This window comes from Misgurnus anguillicaudatus, chromosome 19 (assembly GCF_027580225.2).
Source record: "Misgurnus anguillicaudatus chromosome 19, ASM2758022v2, whole genome shotgun sequence".
NCBI lineage: Eukaryota > Metazoa > Chordata > Actinopteri > Cypriniformes > Cobitidae > Misgurnus > Misgurnus anguillicaudatus.
The window spans coordinates 45,930,862-45,958,493 of NC_073355.2; the positions used below are offsets into that span (position 1 = coordinate 45,930,862).

Genomic DNA, 27,632 nt, shown 5'->3' on the forward strand with positions numbered 1-27,632 from the left:
ACACAAGACACAGTTAGTTCACTTGACTTTCTCACCTCTTTGCTGGTTACAGCCTACGGTAAGTATGAGGTTCACAACGTTCGTTTCTCTGGTATTCACTCTCTTCTCTCTCTTTCCACAGGCAGCAGCTGGGACACAAGACACAGTTAGTTCACTTGACCATCTCACCTCTTCGCTGGTTACAGCCTACGGTAAGTATGAGGTTCACAATCTTCGTGTCTCTGGTATTCACTCTCTTCTCTCTCTCTCTCCACAGGCAGCAGCTGGGACACAAGACACAGTTAGTTCACTTGACCTTCTCACCTCTTCGCTGGTTACAGCCTACGGTAAGTATGAGGTTCACAACGTTCGTTTCTCTGGTATTCACTCTCTTTCTCTCTCTCTCCACAGGCAGCAGCTGGGACACAAGACACAGTTAGTTCACTTGACTTTCTTACCTCCTCACTGGTTACAGCCTACGGTAAGTATGAGGTTCACAACGGTCGTTCCTCGGGTATGCACTCTCTTTCTCTCTCTCTCCACAGGCAGCAGCTGGGACACAAGACACAGTTAGTTCACTTGACTTTCTCACCTCTTTGCTGGTTACAGCCTACGGTAAGTATGAGGTTCACAACGTTCGTTTCTCTGGTATTCACTTTCTTCTCTCTCTTTCCACAGGCAGCAGCTGGGACACAAGACACAGTTAGTTCACTTGACCATCTCACCTCTTCGCTGGTTACAGCCTACGGTAAGTATGAGGTTCACAACGTTCGTTTCTCTGGTATTCACTCTCTTTCTCTCTCTCTCCACAGGCAGCAGCTGGGACACAAGACACAGTTAGTTCACTTGACTTTCTCACCTCCTCGCTGGTTACAGCCTACGGTAAGTATGAGGTTCACAACGGTCGTTCCTCAGGTATGCACTCTCTTTCTCTCTCTCTCTCCACAGGCAGCAGCTGGGACACAAGACACAGTTAGTTCACTTGACTTTCTCACCTCTTTGCTGGTTACAGCCTACGGTAAGTATGAGGTTCACAACGTTCGCTTCTCTGGTATTCACTCTCTTCTCTCTCTCTCCACAGGCAGCAGCTGGGTGCGGCGCCCTCCTGTTTCGGTAAGTCACAAACTTGGGGGTTATTTAAGTTCCAATAAGGTAAGTACGGCAGACTTACTAATCGTGGTTTCCCTCTCAATAGGTCAGATCTATAGGTAGATTTCTGGCGACGTCGCGGGCAACCCTCACAACGAGCTCGTTGGTCACAGGGGGGTGGACACGTCACGTCGTCTCACCAGGCCGAGCGCTGCCCTTCTCTGTCTGCCGTCTCGGCGATCGTATCCCGAGCAGGGGCGCCCCTTTGTAGAGACCCGGGACGGCGGAGTGCCTACACCTCACTCTCTGCAACAGTAAGTATTGGGTAGATCAACGCATCAACAATAATGACCTTTAATTGTACTCACACATCCACTGATCATCCGGTCCTTCACCGGCGTTTCTCCAAAAATACCCCCCACGTCTGGACGGGAACTCGTTTCCGTAACACCGCTTCACTATGTAGACTTAAAGCGTATTCTCAGCATAAATTCAGATATTCTCTGCTAAACCGGCAACCTCTTCGTCTTCCTTTGACAGAGTGTACAGAGGCGGGGGTTTGTCTGACAAGACACACAGCAATACACAGCAATACACAGCAATACACAGCAGTACAAAGCACCACGTCAAAAGTGTAAGTTTCCACGACACAAAGACTCACCCACCACGCTCAAGTGTACATACAGGACGCCCGTCTCTTTACACGCTGCCCAGGTCCGATGGTTGATGGAAATATTCGGTCTAGCTGATGGTCTTGTCGCTGCGTTTAGCTTCCGTCGGATGTTTCCTCGGCTCACCCACCACGCTATCTCAGGGGTAGGGCCGCCCTCCTTCTCCTGGAGGTATCCACTGAAAATACAGGTTAGTGTACAAAGCGTCTTCACCAATATGTTATACTCACAGGCACCAAGGACGATAAATGTCACTGTCCTTTGTTTCTGATCCACACAACAGGCCAGCATCAATCCTGCCAAGCAGGGCGTCTCTCCAGCGTTTACACAAAACCACTTGCAGGTCTGTACTCACAAATACTCCGTTTTCTGCTTACGTTATGGCTGCGCTTCCGATTTCATCCGTTCGGTTTCCAACCTTTAAGGTTCACAACATCTCTCCAACTACACTGCTTCAGCCTGGGAAAGAGAGCCGGACCGCTACCAGCAACGCACCTGATGAGTATACACCACACTGCAATACAACGTCAACAACCAGCCCAACTGTGATTTAACTGTTCTTTTTATACTGGCCTGCCCGGCGTGTCCTCCAATCATCGCCGCTCCAGTTAACTAGGCACAGCTGCGTCTAATTCCGCCGATTTCCCTCTCGCGGCGCTACCGGAAGTTCCGGTGTTTTTCCTTACTGGCCCGGGTAGGAAACACTTTCGGGCGGAACCAAACTTCCTTAACTTTGGTTCCGCCCCTGAAGATCGTCACCTTGTGACAATTATGTATGTCTCTGTGCTTGATTAATTTACTTTAGATATTTTTGTAATGTACACAACACAATAAATTGTTCTGTATTCAAAATCTGTGTATGTGTCTTAATATTTAATGATTTTAATGTAACATTTTCAAATATTAAAAACAGCTTTATAATAAAATAGAAGTGTAATGCTAATACATTTCTATTAATGTAATGCTAGTATATTTCTAATATGCTGAAGTACTTTTAAAGTGTTCTTAAAGCACAGTTAAATTAAGCTTTAAATGTATTCTAACTGTATTTTTAAGTGTATGGGAAGTGCATTTCAAATGAATTTTAAAGAAGTACACTTAAATTGCACTAAATATATTTGAAGTTGTTCCAATTTAACACAATTTCAATATATTAAATATAATGCAAATAGAATAAAATTGACTTTAAATATATCTCGAAATGCATTTAATATATTTGAAGTGGTTTCAATATAATACATTTAATATGCATTTAGTAGCATTTAAATATATTAAGTATGTCCCAAAAAATACTATTTAAATATATTTCTTTTTCACCTGGGGATGGTAATAGGATAATAAGAAGTTTATTCCAAGTGTAGAGTGCATATAATAATAAAGTATTGCGTTTGCTAGCTTATAACGTTTTTACATGATTGCAGCTAAATCACAAGTAAACAGTCTATAGTCTATGTCTACTGTGATGCCATGACATGAAGTTAATTGTGTACATTGCATTATTTCATAACATTGGTCATTATAATGTCACTATACATGATTATTGATATTTATCATAATAGTTTGCAAATTGTGCATGTTTACACTATTTACAACCTCTAGGCTTATTAATGTCCTGATAATTATATTGACAACTGTTGTCATGATAATCGCATGACATACTACAAGCAAGCGCAACAACATACAACATAGGCCGCAAACAAGTTTACTTACTAGTCCATCAACAAGATCGCCTGATCAGCATCTCATCCAGTGCTGTCTTTTAGTTGCCTCACGCCAACAAGTAAAAACCTGACCGAGTGGGACTCTTGTCTGGTTCCTAACGCGGTCAGATTCTCTTTTCCTTTTCCTACTCGCTTCCGAACGCGCTTTCTTAACTTTTAAATAGTTTAGCCTCTCGTCTCAAATTCGCGCGTGCAGTTGTTGTTATAGGCTTGATCGACTCATGCATCGCTGCAAGAACCGACAGCTGGATGACGTCAAAGTGCCGTCTCGGATCATTCTCGCGGTACTTTGATGTCATCCGGCGGTCGGTTCTTGCAGCACCACACGAAGTCGAACAAGCCTAACGTGTGTGACGTCGTTGCCGTAAAGCAAGTCGTGATACTCGCGAGATTTGTCAGGGGCGCTTCTCTCAAGCTTGCATTGCTGGTTTTGCTAGCGGCGTCTTCCCCGAGCTTCAACAGGAGGATGATTCACCCTACTATGACTTTGTTTACCACCGAAATAACTTTGAAGCTGTTATATTAAGGTAAAATAACTGCATAGTGTGTCTTTAACTGCAGATCAGTACAGTAATGGCAGAGGGGAAGAAGCTGTTCTTGTGTCTGGTTGTTTTAGTGCGCAGGGTTCTGTAGCGCCTTCCAGAGGGTTGGAGGTTAAAGGCAGGATAGGTAGGAATTGTCTAAAAAACTTTTTTCCAAATTTGTTTAAACTGTCTTTATATACCAATACATAAGTAAAATGTAAGTACTCTGAAAAAGAGAGTATAAAACTTGAGTGTCTGTAGACCTTTTACGATTGTTTTAAACACAACTAATTATTTTCATTCGGGACGAAACAAATGACTGGCTTGCGCGACTGTCACTCTCTCTCTCTCTCGCAACCATGGCACCACCCCTGTTCCTACAGGATCTGCCCACACATGCGCACACCCGTTGATTTGAAGTGCACATGGCACTCTAGGAAGAGTAAACGTACGGCAGAGAAAGAGCATTCAGAAGTCACAGTACCTGCATATGCAGTCTGCGAAGGCAAACAGGGCAAAAAAATTAAAAAACAAAGAAATCAAACGAGAGTAAATATCGCGTGGCTTTTCCTTGAGTCGACGATGCGGTAGCAGTATTGTCTCCGGAGTGTAGTACTCATCCGAGTCAACAATGCTTTCATCACGGAAACTCTTCCATGCAAAACACCTTATATGTTATGAATCTTCCACAAAATTCACCTTCATCACAGTGTAACTGATGGTAATGAAAAAAACTTGTATCAATGCAACCTGTTTTTAGCTTTATCTTATAAATATAACTAGCTCGTTTGTTACCGAATCAAACAAAATATATTTTAAACTTTACCAGTATCGATATGCTAGTATGATAGCGAGTACCAAAAGCCATTCTATTTGTTTATATTCATAGTGATAAAGTTAGGTGTATTATTACATGTGATTGTGACATGATGTTACGTGCACCGCGCTCCTTCCTCTCCGCTCGTCTGAGGTAAATGCTTCTCCCAGCAAAGCAGGCAGCGTAGCGTGTTAATGTGTTTCGGGGCGTGGCTTTAGAAGAAACCCAGAAGGGAGGGGGTGGAGTGAATGGAAAAATTAGCTGTATTTAAAACCGTCGTGAGAGGTCTACAGACACTCGATTTTTATACTCTCTTTTTCAGAGTTCTTACATTTTACTTATGTATTGATATATAAAGACAGTTTAAACAAATTTGGAAAAAAGTGTTTTAGACTATTTTAGACTTAAACCTGCCTACCCTGCCTTTAAAGAGGGTGTATGTTGGGTGTGTGGGGTCTTTAAAGTGTAACTAAACCCCTGGTCAGAGCCTGACTCCACCCACTGACAACAATTGATAAATGCAAGAAAAGTGGCCAGATCCCAACGAAGATAGGGGGGACAAACTAAGCTCGTATCAAGTGTGTGGTGAGATCGTTACAAGGGCGTGGTGAGCTTGAACCTGCTTACGTCACAAGGTTTTTTTGGACCCAATATCCAATAGGAAAATTCAACTGCAGTAGCCACCATTCAACCTGAAGAGTGCAGCAACATTTTTACACCATCAATTCAATTCAATTCAATTTCAAGTTTATTGTCCAAAAAAAGTGGAAATTTGTCTTTGGCTCCACAGGTGGATTTCTAAAACACATACACAATGAATAGACAATAAATACAACAGACAAACAACACAGTAACCCTTACAAACAACAATAGATAACACCTTTATCACACACCAATATAAAAAAAGATAAATATGGATATCATGGACTATTGTGAGTTCAGTAATGATATAGCACTCGGTATAAATGACTTTTTGTAAATATTTTTGGTTGCTAATGCAGCTGTGTACCTCCTTCCTGATGGTAATTTCCTAAATTCTATGAACAGAGGATGCACTGGGTCAGACACAATGTGGTGGGCCTTACGTCTCATATGTGTAGTATATAAATCTGCCAATTGTCCCTGTCCTTTACCAACAATTTTACTGCCCAGCTTTACACTTCTGGATAGTTTGTTTCTGTCCTTAACCCCCAGGTTTTCAAACCAGGTACACATATCGAATGTCAGCACACTCTCAATCAAACTCCTATACACAGTCTCTAGAATTTCCTTTCTGACCCCATATGAGTTCACCTTCCTAAGTAAATATAGGTGCTGCATTGCCTTTTTAAAAATATACTCAGTGTGTTTAGTAAAACTAAGAGTGGAATCAAAGAATGTTCCTAAATATTTGAACTCCTCTACCTCCTCTACATTTTTATTATTGATTACAGCAGGTATAAGATCATGGCAGAAATTTTTCTGCCTCATTATCACCATCTCTTTGGTCTTCCCTTCATTAAGGAGAAGGGCACTATCATGGCACCAGTTAATAAGCTCCTCAATAACATTAAAATATACAGATTGGTTGACCGTATTCCCTGCCTGCATTAGACCAACCACAACCATATCATCAGCATACTTATACAAGTGACAGGTGGAGTTCATAATATGCATTTCATTGGTATACAAAGAAAACAGGACAGGTGAAAGAACGCAACATTGTGGTGCCCCCGTATTTAAAATTACAGTCTCAGAGGTAATGCCACTGAATACAACCTGTGTGGACGATCTGTAAGGAATTATTTTATCCACTGCACAAGGAAACTATTTGTGCCAATTTCACATAGTCTTTTAACTAAAATATGTTTCTGCATACAGTTAAAAGCTGAACTGAAGTCAATAAATAATAGTCGTGCATAGTTTTTTGGCTGCTGTATGTGTTTGCTAACCGTGTTCAATGTTCAAACCGTGTAACAGTGTCAATGTTGCGTCACCCGTTCCCCGCCCCCTCTTATATGCAAAATGGAGTGGGTCAAAATGTTCTTCAAGTGAGGATGAAAGATGGTTAACTATTACCCTCTCCATACACTTGCACAGAATACTGGTCAAAGCAACTGGCCTAAAATCATTAAGCTCTGTGGCTTGAGATTTCTTAGGGACATGAACTATATGTGAAATTTTCCATGACTTTGGAACTTGATGGTTATTCAATAAAAGCTGAAACAGTTTTGTGGACACAGGGGTGAGCTCAAACCTACATGTTTTAATCACTCTAGCCTTAAGTCCATCCGGGCCGGGAGCTTTGCCTAATTTAATTCTGGCTAAAATGGTTGCTACCATGTATTGCACCATATATTGTAGTATTGAAACACTTTATATCCGAATGTCAAAACACTAAAATCAATGAACAGCACTAATAAAGCATCAATCTTACAGATCATTAACTAAAAAAAGTTGGTTTAGGGTTTAGTTACTCTTTTATGATGTTCTCTGCCCGCTTCCTGGTCCAACAAGTGTTCAAGTCCTGGAGGGAGAGTTCTACAGAGGATTCGTCTGCCTGTTTTGGTCTGCCCATTGTGTCCCTGCGCTGCCGAGTCTCTGATCTTCTCTGTCTGCTTCCATCTTGACCAGCTCTCTTTTGACTACTGTTGTGTTTAAATAAATTCATAATTTACTTGCTATTGAATCTGTGATTGTTTTCTTCCCGCACCATGGCATTAATAAATATTGCAATTTAAGACAAAATTCCAAAAGACAAATTCGGCATGGACCAAGGAATCCATAGACACCAAATATCATAATTTTCTGGCAAACATTTCAGTAGTTATGGGCAAAAATAGCAATTTTTCATATCTCATGACCCATAGGTGGCATTGTCATCAAATTTGGCATGGACCCCCAGTTCCTGGTGCCCATTATGTAAGGTATTAACTGCAATGATTGTGACGAGAGCAATCCCATGTAGTAAGTAGAATTTTCATAGATCAAAAGGAACACCAGTTATAACAGTTTGAATAGTGAATTTATGAATTGCGGGTGGCACTGTAGAATTAATGCTAGAGACAATATTTATTACTCAAACAAACCAATGTATTCCCGAACAAACAATATATAACTGAAAGAACAAATGTATAACTGAACAAACCAATATAAGCAAACCAATGTAAAGTTTAACAAACCAGTATATATTTGAACAAACCAGTGTATCTAAACCAATACATACCTGAACAAACCAATATATAGTTAATCAAACCAATGTATCTAAACTAATATATAGCTGAACAAACCAATGTATACATGAGCAAACCAACATATAGCTGAACAAGGCAATGTATATTTGAACTAACTGTACATTGAACCAATAGGGATTATTGGTTACAATAGGGAACCAATAATCAATGGGGAACTTAGATCAGGTCTCCACACCATAGACAAAATAAAAAACGATCCAGCCCCAAATGCCAGATCACGTCAGAAAATATAAGTTTACTTGTTTAACAGGCTTCTGTCAGTTAAGTGGTGGATCAATTGTTGCTCGAGAAGAGCACAAGCAGAGGACATGAGACAAAGGTTTAGTTTACAAAATAGAACAGAGTTTTATTGATGGACAGCTTCAGTTGCATATGTCTCAATGTTCAAACCTCGTTCAACCCATGTCCAACAAGCATGAATTCAACATGCACTGTTATACAAAATGCTTAATAGCAACATCCCACAAACCTTGAGCTTCCATAAACATTCTCTTTATCTATCTCTTTTAACAGAGAGACAAGACAGCTCGTGAGACTTCACAAATGTGAGACAACTTTAAGACTGAACAACAATGAAATCAATAAGACATATAAAATATAGAAATATAATGAATGAATGAATAATATAATCAAATATAGAAATATAATAAAAAAATGAAAATATAATGATAAAAATGATAATAATGAAATTGATAATGATAAAATAATATTTAATAATCAAATACTTAATTATATGTATAACTAATGATTATAAAATGATTATGATGATTGTGTAAATAAATGATTAGGAATAAAACTATGTCAACAATAATGCCATATTTCTGACTTTTTTATCTCATAATTATGACTTTAAAAATCATAATTTCGACTTTTTGTCTCATAATTTTGACTTTGTTATCTAATAATTATGACTTTTAAAGTCATAATTTCGACTTTTATCTCATAATTATGACTTTTAAAGTCATAATTTTGACTTTTTATCTCATAATTATGACTTTTAAAGTCATAATTTTCACTTTTTATCTTATAATTATGATTTATCAGAGCTTGATTTTTTTCTTATATGGTGGAAATGGGCTTCCATAGTAATGGGCCGCGATGTACGAGTGTTATGGGCTGGTCAGACAAAAATAGTGTGAGATGTATTGGCCCAAAAAGTACTTCGGCCCCACCAGGAAATTGCCCGGTCTGCCAGTCCGCCCCTGAAAATACATAACGCACCGGCCCAACCAGACCGCGGGCCACCGGGAATCTCCCGGTAGACCCGATTGCCAGATCTACATTTCTTCACTGCGGCTGGAGTCTTGCGCTTTGCGCGCTCCTTCAGTGCGTGCACGGAGCCGCGGCAATAACGCGCCGCGCCCAGTCCTGTAGATCATTCACTGTTTTCGCTCCATGTAAATGTGCATCGAGCAAAACAATTTTTGGTTCCCAAAACGTTCCTCTAACGTTAGTTTTTTTTTTTGTTGTTGTTGTTCTTAAAACTTCTAACGTTAGTTTTTAGTTCCCATAACGTTATTTTCCAAGGTTTTTGGTTAGCCAGGAAAGTTTTCTTTCAAGAAATAGAAAGTTATTAATAACGTTCTATTTCTGTAAAGAAACATTTCCTGGCTAACCAAAAACAACCTTGGAAAAAACGTTATAGGAACCAATACTAACGTTAAGGGAACTTTTGGAAACTAAAAATTGTCAGATCGGTAACAGCACAAACCACACATGTAGTATAGATATTTATGTAGGTTACTTATGTTTGTTCTTGTTGGCAACTTCTACTTAAAAAAATGTACAGATTAATAAATGTGACCACAGTATTTCATTTTAAATATTTTGTTTAATCTATTTTAAACAATCCTCTTATTTAAAAAATCCATACAAATTTCACTCAAAAAATTTTACATTTAACCTGAAGACAAATATATTGTTAAACTGTTAAATGTTTGTATGAAAACAAGAAAACACCTACTGGAGAAAAGACAGGAGGAAACACAAAAATTGTAAAGTCATCAAAAATCCCCTGCTCCAGTGAATTCCTGGCCTGACAATTTCCAACCGTGTATCAGTCCCGCCCAGTCGAAAGTGAAAGTAATTTAGCTGAGAGTTAACGGTCCGTCGAGATTTCGTGAGCTGGATCGTCCGTCAGCACAAAATATAGGCTACTTTGACTTCAAATTATAGTAAACATGATTATTTTGTTGAATTGTGTGTATATAAAGACGCATCTGCTTTATCTTCTTTCAATGTCAACATTGCTGAGGATGTCTGATGGTGAGTCATATCTGCACGCTCACACACGGGTGGTGAATCCTGGTTTTCTACCCAAAATCTGTAGTTAAATAATGTTCTTCTCGTTTGTGCGTATACGTAGTTGAGATGGCAACCATAAAAGACAAACGATACCGCAGACTGTTTAACAATACTTGTGGAAACATTAAACAAGTTACGACTCGCCTTAACTCTTATTAATGACTGGACACATGAAGAAATATCACGACTGATATAATTTTTCCATAATACAATATGTCCTCGTTTTACAAAAATGTAATTAAGTGATTATTTTACTACCACAGATTAAAGATGTGGTAAACTAAAATGTTTTATTTGTACCAGATTAGCTTCCTTAAGTAAAACTTGGTTACACTTTATTTTGATGGTCCCTTTTGAAATTATATTGAAATTCTGTAAGTCCTTTTCGATAAAAGCATCTGACAAATGCATAAATGCTCACCTGAAACCAAAAATTCTTAGATCATTGATGAATGTGATTTTTTTATTTAAAGTGAAAATTAAACCGAAAAGTACACAAAATGTAAATGTTCTGTAAAACTTCTGTGATATCTTTATTTAATAAATAGTTTTTTTTATTGTTTAGGTTTCACACTGAAGGGTTCCTCAGGTCCTCTGGTTGTTCCTCTGGGAGGTTCAGTGGTTCTGCCCTGTTCTGTTGATTCACTCTTACCACTGAAAGATCTGGAGGTGGAATGGAGAAGATCAGACTCACAGACTCTCATTCATCTGTATCAAGATGAAGATATTAGACCAGAGGCTCAACATCAGGATTATCATGATAGAGCTCATTTCTTCACTGAAGACATTAAACATGGAAACTTCTCCCTCCTGTTGAACAATCTGACAGCTGAAGATGAGGGACAATACACATGTAAAGTTTACTCTGGACAAGAGTCTGGAGAAACTGTGGTGGAAATTAAACATGTTGGTCAGTAAGAATCACATAAATTCAGGTTAAACTTTAAACACAGATTACATATCATGTTGTTGAACTATCCTGTTCTGTTAAATTCTTTCAGAGCGTTTGATAGTGTCAGGATCAAGTCAGTCCATATCTGCATCTGTGGGTGGTGACGTCACTCTGAGCTGCTCTGTGAACTCTCACATTAAACCTGAAGAGATTGAAGAGGTTTCATGGAAGAAAATAGATAAAGATGAAGAAATTCCAGTTCTTCTTTATCAATACAATGAAACTTTATCAGACGCATCAGATGAGCGATACAGAGACAGAGTTGAGTTCTTCACTGATGAAATCCACAGAGGAAACTTCTCTCTCAGACTGAAGAGAGTCAGAACTGAAGATAAAGGAGTTTACATCTGTCAAGTGATTAATGGACGACTTTCAGCAAACACAATTGTTAAACTGGAGAGACTGGGTGAGTCATTACAAGAACTGTTACAAGAACATTTAAGTCTGTATTTCCAAATTTTGTTAATTTATTTACAGACATTTTTAAAATATGTTTTGCTACTTTAATAATGCAGGTGTGTCATTTAGCATGTCAGAATTAGGATGACTCTCTCAATCACTTAGCATATATCGTCTCGGTTACATATGTAACCCTCGTTCCCTGAAGGAAGGGAACGGAGACGTCACGCCGTGACCGACGAATTGGAAACGCATCTCGCGGGACCAATATACTTTGAGAAACTTCTTAACCGCCAATGAACTTGGCATGCAGGTATTTGCATCTGCTGGCGCCGCCTCCACCGGTTACCGGAGTATTTAAAGAGCCACACAGATTCAAAATCGAAACTAACCTTTATTGCAGTGTGTCGTGTAGCTGTCCATCAATGTAAACAACGTGTAAAGTCGTTGAACCAAAAAGTGCACGATTAATAAAGTTATTGGCTTCTAAAGCAGGGAGTCGACTCTGAATCGCTGAAACGAGTCGTTATATGGATTGAATCTCCTGCCTGTCTTTATCCACGTCACACGAACGCATCCACGTCACATGAGATACTATCTCCGCCTACAGCCTTGCCCGGGAGAAATGAACACTTTGACCCGCCCACAGCTAGTTAGTCTGTGTAAACAACATCAGCTCACGCTGTTTTCAGTTTGTGTTGTTTTCACTACCAAAGGAGACTTTTTCAAGGAGGAATATACTAAACGCGTCTGGCTGTGAAGAATCAGTGGTTAAAATTAATTTTTAACGGAGGGATTTAGACGTTTGGCAATGAAAGATGGTTTAGTACCCACTTTATTTGGAACAACATGCGTCTCCTAACCACAACCTGTAAGTATGATTATAGCTACATACTTGCTTAAATGAGTGTAAAATGTCTATAGTCGTTTTTATTGCTTGGATTAATGATGAATGATATCGTTGTTTAAACTCTAACTTATATACTGTCAGAGTCATGATAGCAAGCGGTTTTGCTATGACCTGGTTAGCTTACATAAATGCTTAAATGAGTGTAAAATTGTTAGTTTCGATCGTCATTTGTATTGTTTGGATTAATGATGAATGATGTTGTGTGTTTAAACTGTTAATTTACTGTCAGAGAGTCACGTTAGCGAACGGCTAACGCATGCTCATTTACGGTTTTGCTATGACCCGGTTAGTTTACATAAATGCTTAAATGAGTGTAAAATTGTTAGTTTCAATCGTCGTTTGTATTGCTTGGATTAATGATGAATGATATCGTTGTTTAAACTCTAACTTATATACTGTCAGAGTCATGATAGCAAGCGGTTTTGCTATGACCTGGTTAGCTTACATAAATGCTTAAATGAGTGTAAAATTGTTAGTTTCGATCGTCATTTGTATTGTTTGGATTAATGATGAATGATGTTGTGTGTTTAAACTGTTAATTTACTGTCAGAGAGTCACGTTAGCGAACGGCTAACGCATGCTCATTTACGGTTTTGCTATGACCCGGTTAGTTTACATAAATGCTTAAATGAGTGTAAAATTGTTAGTTTCAATTGTCGTTTGTATTGCTTGGATTAATGATGAATGATATCGTTGTTTAAACTCTAACTTATATACTGTCAGAGTCATGATAGCAAGCGGTTTTGCTATGACCTGGTTAGCTTACATAAATGCTTAAATGAGTGTAAAATTGTTAGTTTCGATCGTCATTTGTATTGTTTGGATTAATGATGAATGATGTTGTGTGTTTAAACTGTTAATTTACTGTCAGAGAGTCACGTTAGCAAACGGCTAACGCATGCTCATTTACTGTTTTGCTATGACCCGGTTAGTTTACATAAATGCTTAAATGAGTGTTTCAATCGTCGTTGTTATTGCTTGGATTAATGATGAATGATGTGTATTGATGTTGACAATGTCTTCTCAGTAAATCATGTTAGCACGAGGTCAATACATGTTGCACTGTTGTTGGTCTGTGCCACTGACTGATCTGTGGTCTGTGAGACTGATCTGTGATCCGTGCAAAGACACAATGTCAGTTGACCAATCAGAGCAGAGTAGGCTACTGAAAGGTGGGGATTAGGCAGACTGAGTCGTTGAACGGCTTCACACGAATCGTTTGGGGATCTCTGAGAAATGGGGTAATTTTAAATTTATATTTTGAGAAAATTACAGTGTTTTTGACCTAGCATGCATTTAAACCTGTTGTCCGGGACTTATAAATAGTGATAGGATGCTTAAAATTGTCATCTTACTGGCTCTTTAACGAGAGGCAAGTGCAATTACCAAATCACTATTTTCGCTGAGAAAGATGAGCATCAGTCTCCGGCCAGTAATCAACAGTGGAACAGCAAACCGTGGCAACGGGACGTGATGTCTCCATTCCCTTCCTTCAGGGAACGAGGGTTACATACGTAACCAAAACGTTCCCTTTCAGTTGGTCACTACGACGTTACGTCGTGACCGACAAATTCGGAATCCCTACCAAAGCGCCACTGAAGCTGACCCTTCCAGTGAGTAAAACTCTCCGAATCCACTAAGGAGACGGAGAATTAGGTTCTAATGCAGATGGCCGGTCACTACTTGTTCCTTAACCCACGATAGTGAACCAGCAACTGGGAAGCGACCTGACTGCGCAGAGTAGGAATGCTGCAGAAGCCACCTCCCGTGGGGTATGGGTGGTACAAGATATGAACAACCAATGGTTGACATCAATAGGCAGTAATAAGACATACTGGGGAGGTGCAGAGCGGGCTCTGCTGGAGGGAAAATGTGGGTTGGTAGGATTAACCCCACTGAAATACTCACAAGGGAACCCCACGTAGGGGACGCAATGTGGAGGCACGAGCCTAACACATAGGATCACAGGGATGCAGCTAGTTAGAGGCTGACAGCCGATGCTCCGCAACATGCGCTGCCAGGGCAGTGGAGGATGGTCAAAAAAACATTTGCGCCTTTTGACCGTATGGCCTTCCATACTGGTACTATAGTGTAGCGCCGGTATGGGGCTGCAAGCCAACATGCGAGCCGGTTCTCAGTGTTCCACCAGATGATGAGAGAACACGAGAGGAGACCGGCTCAAAACGAGCACTGTAAAACCTAGTAAACGTGTTTGGTGTCGCCCAACCAGCAGCTCTGCAGATGTCTGTCAGCGAGGAACCACGAGCAAGAGCCCAAAATGAGGCAACACTTCTGGTGGAGTGAGCTCTCAAATTAAAGGGGTGCCCTGCAGTTAATAAGCAAGGGAAATAGTGTCTACAATCCAATGAGACATCATATGCTTGGTGACAGCTTTCCCTCTCTGCTGACACCCGTAACAGACAAAGAGCTGGTCTGAGGTCCTGAGACTTTGAGTTCTGTCAACATACAACTGCAATGCGCGTACGGGACATAACAAAGTCATGGTTGGACTGCCTCCTCCGAGGGCAGCGCTTGCAAGCTCACCACCTGATCTCTGAAAGGAGTGATGGGAACTTTGGGCACATAGCCTGGCCTGGGTCTCAATGTTACACTAGAGACAGCAGGTCCAAACTGAAGGCATGACTCGTCGACTGAAAATGCATGAAGGTACCCTACCCTCTTAATGGAGGCCAATGCGAGCAGGGTCAGAGTTTTCATTGAGAGAAACTTCAGACTCACAGACTGCAGAGGCTCGAAAAGGGCAGCCTGCAGGGCTTTCAGCACCATGGACAGGTGCCAAGGAGGAATAGAGGGAGGGCGCGAAGGATTCAGCCTTCGGGCACCTCTTAAAAACCTTATAACCAGGTCGTGCTGACCCACTGATCTAGCGTTTATCAGGGTATGATGAGCGGATATCACAGCAATATAAACTTTAATGGTGGAGGGTGACAGCCTACCATCCAACCGATACCAAAGGTATAAAAGCACGACACTGATGGGGCATTCTTGGGGGTTCTCTCGTTTAGAGGAACACCAGTCGACGAACAGGTTCCATTTTAGCAAGTAGCGTGTCATGTAGACGGTGCTTGCACTACAGCAATGGTGTTAGATACCGCTTGTGGTAAATCACTCAGAACCTTCGTGCCAAAAGGACCATATGTGGGGGTTCCACAGGTCAGGGCGCGGGTGCCATAACGTGCCACCCCTTGAGAAAGAAGGTCATTCCTCAGGGGAAACCGCCAGGGAGGGGTTGTCGCGAGAAGCATGACTTCAGGGAAGCAGTTTCTGGTGGGCCAATAAGGAGCAACCAGTAAGATGCGCTCCTCGTCCTCCCTGACTTTGCACAGTGTCTGTGCGAGAAGGCTCACTGGGGAAAATGCATATTGCGTGGACCCCGCTGCCAGCTGTGTGCCAGTGCATCCACGCCTAATGAGACATCGGTTAGGGAAGTAAACAGGGTTGTACAATGGGTTGACAATGGGTTGTATCCAGAGATGCAAACACATCTATTTGCGTTCTGCCAAAACGTTTCCAAATCAGCTGAACCGCCTGGGGGTGGAGTCGCCATTTGCCGGGATGTGAATGGCATGAAGAGACCTCAGATTCTTCTGACTCCAAAAGGAGGAGATGACGGGCGAGATGCGACAGGTGACGAGAGTGCAAACCGCCTTGGTGATTGATATACGCAACGGTCGCAAGTTGTCTGTGTGAACTAATACATCTTTTCCTCGTAGCCTGAGACAAGACGAATGAGTGCCAGGTATACAGCCCACAGCTTGTGGCCATTGATGTGCCAGTGCAGTTGGGGTGCTGTCCACCCTCGAGACTGCTAGCCTGTCGTACGTGGCCCCCACCCCGTGTTGGAGGCATCTGTATGTACTACAGCATGTCTGGAGACCTGTCTCAAGGGCACACCAGCCCAAAGAAATGCTGGGTCTATCCACAGAGTGAAAGTCAGACGGCAAGCAGGTGTGATAATTACATGGTGTATGCCGGGGCTCTCCTCTGGATTTGGTCGTGAAGCCAATGCTGAAACAGTCTTATATGGAGCAGCCGAGTGGTGTCACAGCCGCAGCTGCTGCCATATGCCCCAGGAGCCTCTGAAATTGTTGCAGGGGGACCACTGACTTGCATTTGAGAGTTTGAAACATGTTAGAATTGACTGTACACGGGCTTCAGTTAGGCGGGCTGTTAATGCAACCAAATCCAGTTCCATACAGAGAAAAGAGATCCTCTGCATAGGGCAAAGTTTGCTCTTTTACCGGTTGACTCGAAGACCCAAATGAGCAAGATGCCGAGGCGTTAAGTCTCTGTGTTTGCACAGCGTCTGCCTCGAACGCAAAGCGGAGAAACGACCTGTGGTGAGGGAGAATGGACAAATGAAAGTAAGCGTCTTTCAGGTCTATGGCTGCAAACCAATCTTGGGGGCGAATACATTGAAAAATAGTCTTGGGCGTTATCATCCTGAACAACATTTTAAGAAGTGCATGGTTCAGTACACGCAAATCCAAGATCGGACGTAACCCACCGCTCTTCTTGGGTACTATGAAGTATGGCTGTAAAACCCTGACATCATCGAGGTTAGAGGGGCCGGCTCTATTGCGTCCTTCGCCAGTAGGACAGCGATCTTCGCACAAGCATCGAAGCAGCACAAGCATCGAAAGTATGTGGTGTAACACTGACCTGAGTCCGCTGAAGGGTGGCATGGTCGTCTGGCTTCTGAAACAAAGTGTCCAGACTTCCGGTAGCACGCGCTGGTGATGGAGGAAGAGGAGGGTGAGCTGGTATGGGCCCGCTCACAGCTCTCATGTTCCTCTGGAGACCTGGAGAAAAGGGGGAATGCACTCTTGATAATTGTGGGTGCCGGCTGAAAAGCCGGCGGAACAGAAACAAACTAACCTTTTGAGAGTGATCCTCTGCATCTCCAGGTCGCCCATCTTATGACCGCTTTGACCTTTCTTTACCTCCATGGGTGGCGGGCTGAGCGGGCAGGGTGGGCTTGCTACAGCGGGTACCTCAGAGCTGCCTTGGCGGGGAGCAGGCTGAGGTGGCGGCGTAGATGGACCGGAAGGGGTAGCTGGCTACTGACGCGGCATGATGGCCTCAGTCTGCTTAGCGGTTGAGAACTGCTGTGAAGCACTCTACCACGTCGCCGAAAAGGCCAGTCTGCACTTTCTGGAGACGATTCTTATCGACCTCATTCATGTCTGCGAGACACAGCCTGAGATGGTGTTCCTGGACCAGTAGTGTAGACATTGCACAACCAAGAGCCTGGTGGCGACCTTGGACGCCTGAAAGACGACTGAGTCGTGACCTCCCTTATGCAGATCCATCAGAGCCTTAACCTGAAGTACCTGCAGAAATGCCATGGCATGTAGTGTAGAGGCCGCCTACCTGTGAACCTGATTTGCAGACGCCGAGGTGAGTGTTAAGACGCACAAGCAGCTCCAAGTACCAATCGTGAAGGCACGACAGTTCAGGTGGGGGAGATTGAGTCCACTCCACTCTACTGCCACCACCGCCCGAGGGAGCATGGCCATCATCTCAGGGTTGAACTCGGGGTGCGCTACCCGGCCCGAATGGGGAAGCGGATCCGAGTCAGCCTTAGAGACAGACGGCCCACCTGAAATGCAGAGACAGGTATGGGGGAACCAACAGATACCGGAGGCGTCGTAGAACACGAGTAAACTGCCTCGATCGGAATCGCTGCTTGCTGCGGATCAGCACTGAGAGTCGGAGGACGTACCTGCTGTCTAATTCAGTACTGTGATGCAGAGGATATTTCTCCCAAATTTTGCCATGGCACCTTTAGCAGAGCTCAGCAACAGAAGGGTGAGGAGCGTTCCCGGAGGAATGTAACCCGTCTCCGCATATCCGCGAGGGTCATGCTCTCGCAGTGACAACACAAACCCCCCACAAACGCCGCCTCAGTGTGCTGAATGCCCAACACGAGAGACGGAGATTGTGACAATCCTTAGGACCCATACATTTGCCGCATCCGGAACTCCACGTCTTTAAAAAGACACAAATTCAACCCGTGCTGCTCTTTTAAGGGAAAAACACTCTTTAGCTGTGCTGAGTTTATGAAAGCATGCAGGGGAAAGGTAATGCACACACTCAGACTCAAGTTCAAAGAGGTGAAGATCCGCTGCAAAGCGCTGAATCGGAATCGTCAATCAACTATGAGCCAGCAGCATCTTCCGGAGCAGGTAAGACAGCTTCTCAATAGCAGTTGATCTGCTGGCTTTCAAAGCAAAAAATTTAGATTTGGTAACTGCACCTGCCTCTCGTTACATACTCAACCGGCGGGGCGGCGCTGACAGATGCAAATACCTGCATGCCAAGTTCATTGGCGTTTTAGTAGTTTCTCAAAGTAGATTGGTCCCGCGAGGCGCGTTCCCAATTCGTCGGAACCCAAGATTCAATGAATCATATTTGAGCTGCCTTCATTTAAAAACACCTTGTACTGACATTACTTAAAGGGGACATTCCATGAAAATCTGACTTTTTCTATGTTTCTCTAAAGATTAAGTATATGAGGATAACATGAGCATTAAACATGTTGTTTTATTACAGAATATTTAAATGTGCTTGTGTGGTTTGGTCAAAAAGTAAACTCCTGAGTGTTTTTGGAAGTGTATTTTATAATAAAATGCTGAAACTCAATGTGCGTGTTTAAAACACTAGCACGTGAAGGCAGCATGAGACCTAAAGGTCTTGATTTTTATCCCACAATGCTCCCCATCTGCTGATGAACACATATTTAGTATGCATAGAACATATGATTGACTTTTTAAACTGGTTCAAATATATAAAGCTGAACACCATTACTAACTTTGTGAAACGCTTTGTGAGAATTCCCTGCTTTGTTGTGTCTGTCTGATACTGTCTGCAGCAGGCAAGCTCTTGAGACTCCGCCCACCTCTGGAAAGCGAGCTGCGAGCATCAGCTCATTTGGTTTTAAAGGGATACACACAAAACTGTGTATCTTTGCTCACAAGTGCTTATTTTGACATGCTATTATAATGTTCTATGGGGTATTTTGAGCTAAAACTTCACTCTGTGGACACCAGAGACTTATTCTACATCTTGTAAACAGGGGCTTGTAATGTCTCCTTTAACATATATCAGTGCCATTGTTTTGTCTCAAGATCCACACCAGTATTGATTTTTTTGTAAGGTTTGTTTGTAAAAACTACCTAAATGTCCTAATATAAGTAAGTGTCATGGTTATGTGATGAGGAGGACAAAGGTTAACAATAAACATATACATTTTAATAACACACTGAGGAGACCCACATCAAACATACCACACATGAAATACTAATAAGATCGTACAAGGACTGAATTAAGGCAAGGATATAAATACACATAGACACAGGTTATAACAATGATGATAATATAATTAACAGACAACAGGTGCAGACAATGAAACATAAGGGAAAACTAAACAACAACGACTATACTATAACAGTACTCCCTCTTTCCCCTAGGCGTCTCCCGCACTGTAAATGAAACACCAAAGTGGTGGGAGGGGGGTTAACTAAACAAAGAAAGCCAAAAGGCTTGTTTGACTTCATGCAGTGCCGCAAGAACTGACAGCCGGATGATGTCAAAGTACTGCACATCAATTCAAGAAACCATATGGAGAAGCCTAATTTTGAGTCGCCCTCACAGTACTTTCACGTCATCTTGCTGTCAGTTTTTGCAGCGCCGCATGAACTTGAACATAATTAAGATGTCCAAGGGGGTGACGAAGGTGGGAGCAGCCAGGGAGGAGACTGGAGCAGGAGGAGTTAGATGTTGGTCCAGAGAACAGCCAGAATGAAGCCCCAGGGTGGAGTTGCCAGAGAAAGGAGCCAGAGTGAATTTTTGCTGCTCGACACCCTGAGGACGAGTGATTGTGACAGAAGTTCTGAAAGAGCCAAGCAGACAGAGAGCTCGGGGGATGCTGAGGTGCCAGAGTGCCAGGGAACTGATGCAGAGGTGAGGATCCGGAAGCCTGCGGTAAAGCCAGAGCGAACCAGGACTAAGAGATGGAGGGAGGAGCCCAACAGAGCCGGTGGGACAGAGCGACGAGGAGAAGACATATGAGTGGAGTCCTGAGGAGGAGGCGGGATGACGACTGACCAGGACGAACCAGGAGGGACAAGGAAGCCTGACGGAGCTACTGGGAAGATGGGCCAAGGTGGAGATAAGGGAGCCAGGAGCCAAGGTGGAGCTGATGGGTCAGAGGGCCAAGGCGGAGTCAGGGTCTTGAAGGATAGTGATGTAGACTTGGGGAAACTCCCCCGAGACAGCTGGCAGATGGTAACACCCCAGATCCTCCAACCTTGCGTTGCCGACACACTGAGGATAAGCTGGAGTGTAAACAGATGCCAGTCATTTTGTGTCTTAACTACTGACTGACGATGATAGAGGAGAAGGAATTGGGAGGCTGAGTGGGACCAGCAGGAACAAACAACAGCTAGACGTGACCAGCAAGGATGTAGCGGTGGGCTCAGGCTCAGTGCAGCGAAGGTGATGGCTGTCTGGTCTCTGGTTTGGGAGGGAGAGTGAGTCATCCTCACCGGTGATTGGAGATTCGCGGAATACCAGCACCCACTCCACGAATGCAGTGAAGCTCCCTTGAGCCTCCTCGGACACCTGGACTCATGTGGTAGTGTTCAGTCCAGCAAGCAAAAAAGTGCAGAAGCAGCTGTCTGGAAAGGTGGTGAATGGAACCAACTTTAGAATGTCTAAAAGGTGTTCCTTGAGTGAGTGATCTCCCTGCTCCAAGCACAAAATATGCACGATGCGTCACTGATTGGCCAGCTAATCTGTTCGTTGTGATTGGCCTGAATACCTCTGACATCAGCCAGAAATGTGACACTTATCCTTACCATGTTTGAAAGATTTACTCACAATGCAATGCTGACAGGAGTTAACTAACAGGTTGTGAGTCCAAGCATGAGGAATTATGATAATGTCGGTCTTGTTCACGTCATCGTCCCAGGAAGTAAACGGTTGCCTACAATCCGTGTGTTTGTTGTAGTCCAAGAAAAGAGATTTACATTGGAGAGGATAACTCACGTCATCGTTTACTTTGGGGTTTGTACTTTTGCATATGGTTAACGTACTAATACACACTTACACACCAAAGGAAATGCAAAATCGTAAATCGGACCATAGGTGCTCTTTAATAACACACTGAGGAAACCCAAATCAAACATACCACAAACGAAATACCAACGAGATCGGACAAGGACTGTGTCAGGTTTAAAATACTTATGAACCTTAACAAAACCAGACACACTCAGACCACGAATGGGGTGTATAATATTCTGCAGGGAGAACCCAGATTGAGATGTTTCATCAGGAAACACTCAACTGTCTCTCGAATTGAGCCCTCCTGCAGGACTGTATTTATTTAGTTTTTAATCACTGGTTCACTCCGTTCATTCCGAAGGTCGAACCTCACAGACTTTCATAATTGCAACAACATCACACATTTTGCTATAAGTCTAGAAAAATAGGATTGACTACATTCTACCAAAACAAGATAGTAACTTGATGATGCAGCTTGATGATGCAGTTACCAAAGGTCATATGATAACAAAAGAACATTGTACGCTAGGGATGTCCCGATCAGGTTTTTTTGCCCCCGAGTCCGAGTCATTTGATTTTGAGTATCTACCGATACCGAGTCCCGATCCGATACTTCTATAATACATTAAAAAAGAATAAATAAGAGCGAAAAAAACAGAACCAGATGTTCCTTATGTCATGCCGCACGCGTTGCTGTTTCTGTGTGGAGTCAAAAGAACTCTGTGCCAGCGCATAACTACAGATGTGTTAAAAAAGAATGAGAATATATATATAGTATATGTACAGGGGTTAAATTGGGATTTGTTTTGTGGGGAGGCTCTGTTGGGAGGGAGGGTTCGAGGGGTAAAATGTTTAATCCTGATGACAGCAAAGGCACTGGTGTGTTTCAATGACATTTTGGACCTCTGATAGGATTTTATAAGTTTCGGTTTTAAAGCTGTGCCACATGTTGACCCAAACTTTAAAACCTGAACTTTAAATTATGCAAATCTATGAGTCTGACACCCTATATGCATGTGTTGCACATGTCATTATGCACAATTGATCAAACTTTGAAGGAAGTTATAAGAATCAACCACCTTGACTAATTCTAGGCATAAGATAGGCTACCCAAAAAGACTCAATTAACAAGATAAACAACAAACTGATTCAGCAATATATCTTATAAATTAGCCATAGAGATTCCCTAAGCTGGTCAGCAGTTAGTTATAAAATACCTATAGTTAGGTCGCAATTAACTTGTATAATCAAAATACATTATTTTATTAAACTATACAATAAGTTGTATCCAGTTTTCTAGTGTAATGAGATGAGTGACATGGCTATACATACTTTAATACTTTGTTTCTAGACTTCTATTAAGTTTTTTCGACGTGTGCACCATTCTTACCTCTCTCTCTATCTCTCATCTCTACAGTAATGTCAAATGATCCTGCGCGAATGCGCGTTCTTGAGGTTCTGAGTGAGACGCGGAGCTGCGTCTGAGCACATGTTGACAAAAACGATCAATGCGTCGTTTAAATAAGCGATAAAAACACGGTTTTGTCGTGGGTTCCTTGCACGCACGAGCGTGAAGCCTATGAAATGAAAGCACGTCTATAGGCTTGTTCGACTTCATGCGGCACCACAACAATTGACAGCCGGGTGACGTCAAACTACCGCGAGAGTGATCCGCGAAATCATACGGAGGAGTTTGCTTTTAAATCGCTCTCGCGGAACTTTGACGTCATCCGGTTGCCGGTTCTTGTGGCGCTGCATGAAGTCGAACAAACCTATTCTCTTTTCATCAGTTCACACGCACCAGCGCAGCGCGTACACTGGCGCGGAGCAGAGCGAGACCTTAATGGATTTTAAACCCTGCATATGTATCCGAGTCCTGATTGGGAGGTAACGTCCGATTCCGATCGAGTCTGAAACCACGTGATCAGGGCCGATTTCCGATCACGTGATCGGATCGGGACATCCCTATTGTACGCACTATTTTACCTTGGCAGTTTTTCTAAGTAGCTAGTCAGACTTAATATGATTCTAAGCAAATGATTATATATTCATAAATCTAAACCAAGGATTATACATTCATAAATGGTAACAAAACATTTTCAAATATGTAATAAGAAATAAATTTTCTCCAACAGACTGAACTAATGCAAGTGTATAAATACACATAGACACGGGATAACAATGACGATGATATAATTAACAGACGAAATGTGCAGACAATTAAACATGAGGTAAAACTAAACAACAAAGCCTATACTTTAACAGTAAGGCCTAGTCCTGGATTAATCTAAACCCTGTCCAGGAAACTGCCCCTTCAAGTATTAGATCAAGCATTGGGATCTTAACAATCCCAAAGATCTTTTCAATAAGCAGCAGTAGGTGTCAGTAATGTGATGTGTATAATGTGTGTGTGTGTGTGTGTGTGTGTGTGTGTGTGTGTGTGTGTGTGTGTGTGTGTGTGTTACAGGTTTCTCTGGTTTACAAATAATGGTGCTGATTCTCTGTACTACTGCATGTGGATTTGCTATTCTGTTCTGCTCTCTCATATACTGCAGACCAAACAACCAAGGTAAATTTACAAGAAATTATTCAGTTCAATTCACAGCATTTGTGTAACATCCCTGTCTGTGTCTCCCTTGTTTTTAGTGTGTTTTGTTTCTTATTGTCACTGTGTTGTTCTGATCCCTTGTTTGTTACCTTGGAGACTGATTAATTCCACACACACACACACACACACACACACACACACACACACACACACACACACACACACACACACACATATTCTGGTTTCCATGTTTTGTTGGGACATTCCATAGACGTAATGCATTTTATACCATACAAACTGTATATTCTATTCCCCTTACCTACCCCATTCCCTAACCCCAACCATCACAGAAACCTTTCTCTTACTTCACATTTTCAAGAAACATAATTTTGTTTGATTTATAAGCTTGTTTCCTCATGGGGACGTCCAAATGTCCCCACAAGGTCACAAAAACACTGGTATTCCTATCTTTATGGGGACAATTGGTCCCCACAACGTGAATTACCAGGTACACACACACACACACACACACACACACACACACACACACACACACACACCTTGTTAGTTGCAATGGTTATTCATTAGTTCTCTGCCACTCTCTCTCTATATATATATACAGGGTATAGCCCTTGTGTCTCAGTTGTCCTTGGTCAATCATTGATTAATGTGTTAACTTTCATTAAACCACCTGCATTTAGATCCTCATTCCTGCCTGCTTCCCTTGTGCTCCTTGTGACAGAATGACTGACCAAACTTTGGATCTAGCAGGAGTTATTCAGGACCTTTTGAGCATGCTTTGCTCTGTTTATCAAGATGCAGGGCTCCAGACTGCGACCAAAATTTGAGAGTGTGCGACTGAATTTTACATCCAGTCGCACATGTGCGCCCAGTATATTTGCCTCCCCCACCCTCCGTATTTTTTATACATTAAACGTGGAAGGGGCACGTCAATGATCAATGAAATGAGCAATGAAATAATCAATGAGAAATGAAATAATCAATGAGACCCGAGCGCACGCAAATACACACACAGCAGGGGTCTCCAACACGTCGCTCGCGATCTACCGGTAAGTTAATTGCAGGTAGCTCACTCGTGGGTTTATTTATTTATTTTCTGTGGTTATGGCGGCATTTGGATGTCTGGTTAGTGTTACAAGCGCCTGCTGTAGTAAAGACTGGGTGCGTGTTTGACGTCGCTTTGAGCTGTGTAGACTGGCGTATGACATCAGTAATCTAACATGTATGATTCAAAAACAGCGCTTCTCCTAAACTGACGAGGGGTTTCAATTTAAAGCATGCGCGCAGCCTGTCTCTCTCAATGCTTGTTAAATACTCGCGCCCGTTTCCGCATTGCAAGACTTTGCGCGCGCGTCTTCCACAACAGACAGGTGTTTAAACTTGACGCACACGCGCAGCCTGTGTCTCTATGCTTATTAAATACTCACGCCTGTCTCCGCAAGTTCGCATCGCAAGACTTCACACCCGCGTCTCCCAAAACGGATGATGCGTTAAAACTTTACACACACACACACACACACACGCCCAACAATGCTTACAAGCCTGGCTCCTTATTTAAAACAAACTGAAATACCATTTAACTTGGTTGCTAATGTCACTTGAATGAAATGACATGACATTTAACGCATTTGGATTTTATATTCATTTAAAAATCCCAAATGTAGCTATTTAATATTTTGATAGTTATGAAGTTGAGTATTACAGTTCTTTGTTTACAAAAAAACAAACATGCATTCAAATCTTTCCAGTTTAACTCAGTCACCCATTTAAATATTTTAACTTGTTGTTAAAGTTGCAGCTATAATGAACTTACTTATTTAAATTAGGGCTGTCAAAAGATTAATCACGATTAATCGCATCCAAAATAAAAGTTTGTGTTTACATAACATATGTGTGTGTAGTGTGTATAATTATTATTTATATATAAAAACACACACAGTCATGTATATATTTAAGAAAAATTGGTTATATTTCTATATAAAATATTTATAATTCTATATAATATAAATTATATAAATGTTCATACAGTATGTAAATGCTAATATTTCTTAAATATACACATGAATGTGTGTGTATTTATATATACATTATGCACATTACACACACATATGTTATGTAAACACAAACTTTTATTTTAGATGCACTCTAAAAACTGCTGGGTTAAAAAACAACCCAACCATAACCCAACTGCTGGGTCACTATTGGACAGAACACGCGCTGGGTTGGCTTGACCCAACTGCTGGGTTAGACCATTTAACCCAGAATTCTGGGTTGTTCATTTGACCCAACCATTTGGGTACAATTAACACTCTTGCTGGGTTAAATGTTACTCAAGTGCTGGGTTATTTAATTTGACCCAACCAGTGGGTACAATTAACACTCTTGCTGGGTTATATGTTACTCAAGTGCTGGGTTATTTAATTTGACACAACCAGTGGTTAAAATTAACACTCTTGCTGTCTCATTTCATTTGTTTTACTGGAAAGAACCTTTTTGTTTTCTAAAAAACATCCCAAAAATGTACATAACTTCACATAATGTAAATAAATTGTTACAGATTAAAAATATGTGAATAACTGAATTTTGACAAAAATCTCAGATTGAACCTTAAAATTCCAATGTGACAAATTGTAAGATATAAAATAAATGTAACAAATACCCCCTGTAAAACAAAACTGAGAGGCCCCTGTTAATGTGATTTAAATTGCATTTAATTTTTTTCACATTTAATACAATGTTTTAATTACATTTTTGTATATTTGTATAATACAAAAGTTACAACCCCCATATCACATCAAACAATCCCCACGGACTTTATAACTCTTAATATTTAAACTATGATGATTAGCATTTCATTTACTTTACATTTTCATTCATCAAAATGTTATTAAAAACAAGAAGCCCTGAAACAAAATTTTTTTTAAAGAGCAGCTATGGTCCGATTCACATTTTTACATTTCCTTTGGTGTGTAATTGTGTATTAATTCATGTTAACGATATGCAAAAGGTACAAACCCCAAAGTAAACGATAATGCGAGTGATCTCTTTTCTTGGACTACAACAAACACAGATTGTAGGCAACAGTTTACTTCCTGGGATTGGTGACGTAGACAAGACCGAAACTATCATAATTCCTACCACTTGACCTCACAGCCTTTAAGTAAACTCCTGTTGGCATTGCATTGTGGGCGAATCTTTCAAACATAGCACTGAAATAGTTAATTATTAGTGATTAAATGTTGTCTTCAAAATGTTAACAGAGGAGGACTCATGTCCATCAATCTGATAAATGTCATCCTGGTGAAACTCCCAGGTGGGAAGACAATAGGTGTGTTCGAGATCATCCGGCGCTGCGCAGACCGATCGACGAGGTTTGC

The 27,632-nt window shown here is 41.7% G+C and overlaps 1 protein-coding gene across 1 annotated transcript; it reads left to right on the forward strand.

The window, feature by feature from the left end:
• The first annotated feature begins 466 nt into the window (after positions 1-466).
• Positions 467-24,981, forward strand: LOC129426077 (junctional adhesion molecule-like). Its single transcript, XM_073856704.1, has 10 exons — positions 467-493; positions 589-594; positions 658-727; positions 856-894; positions 992-1,092; positions 8,548-8,563; positions 10,904-11,248; positions 11,340-11,696; positions 24,154-24,255; positions 24,977-24,981. Exons 1-10 carry the CDS (start codon positions 467-469, stop codon positions 24,979-24,981), a joined length of 1,068 nt encoding a protein of 355 aa, XP_073712805.1.
• The last annotated feature ends 2,651 nt before the right edge of the window (positions 24,982-27,632 follow it).

Coding starts and splice junctions, on each gene's coding strand:
- LOC129426077 (XM_073856704.1), top strand. CDS start 467: ATGAGGTTCACAACGGTCGTTCCTCGG. Junction 728..855: donor TTCGCTGGTTACAGCCTACG/GTAAGTATGAGG, acceptor CGCTGGTTACAG/CCTACGGTAAGTATGAGGTT. Junction 11,249..11,339: donor GGTGGAAATTAAACATGTTG/GTCAGTAAGAAT, acceptor AAATTCTTTCAG/AGCGTTTGATAGTGTCAGGA.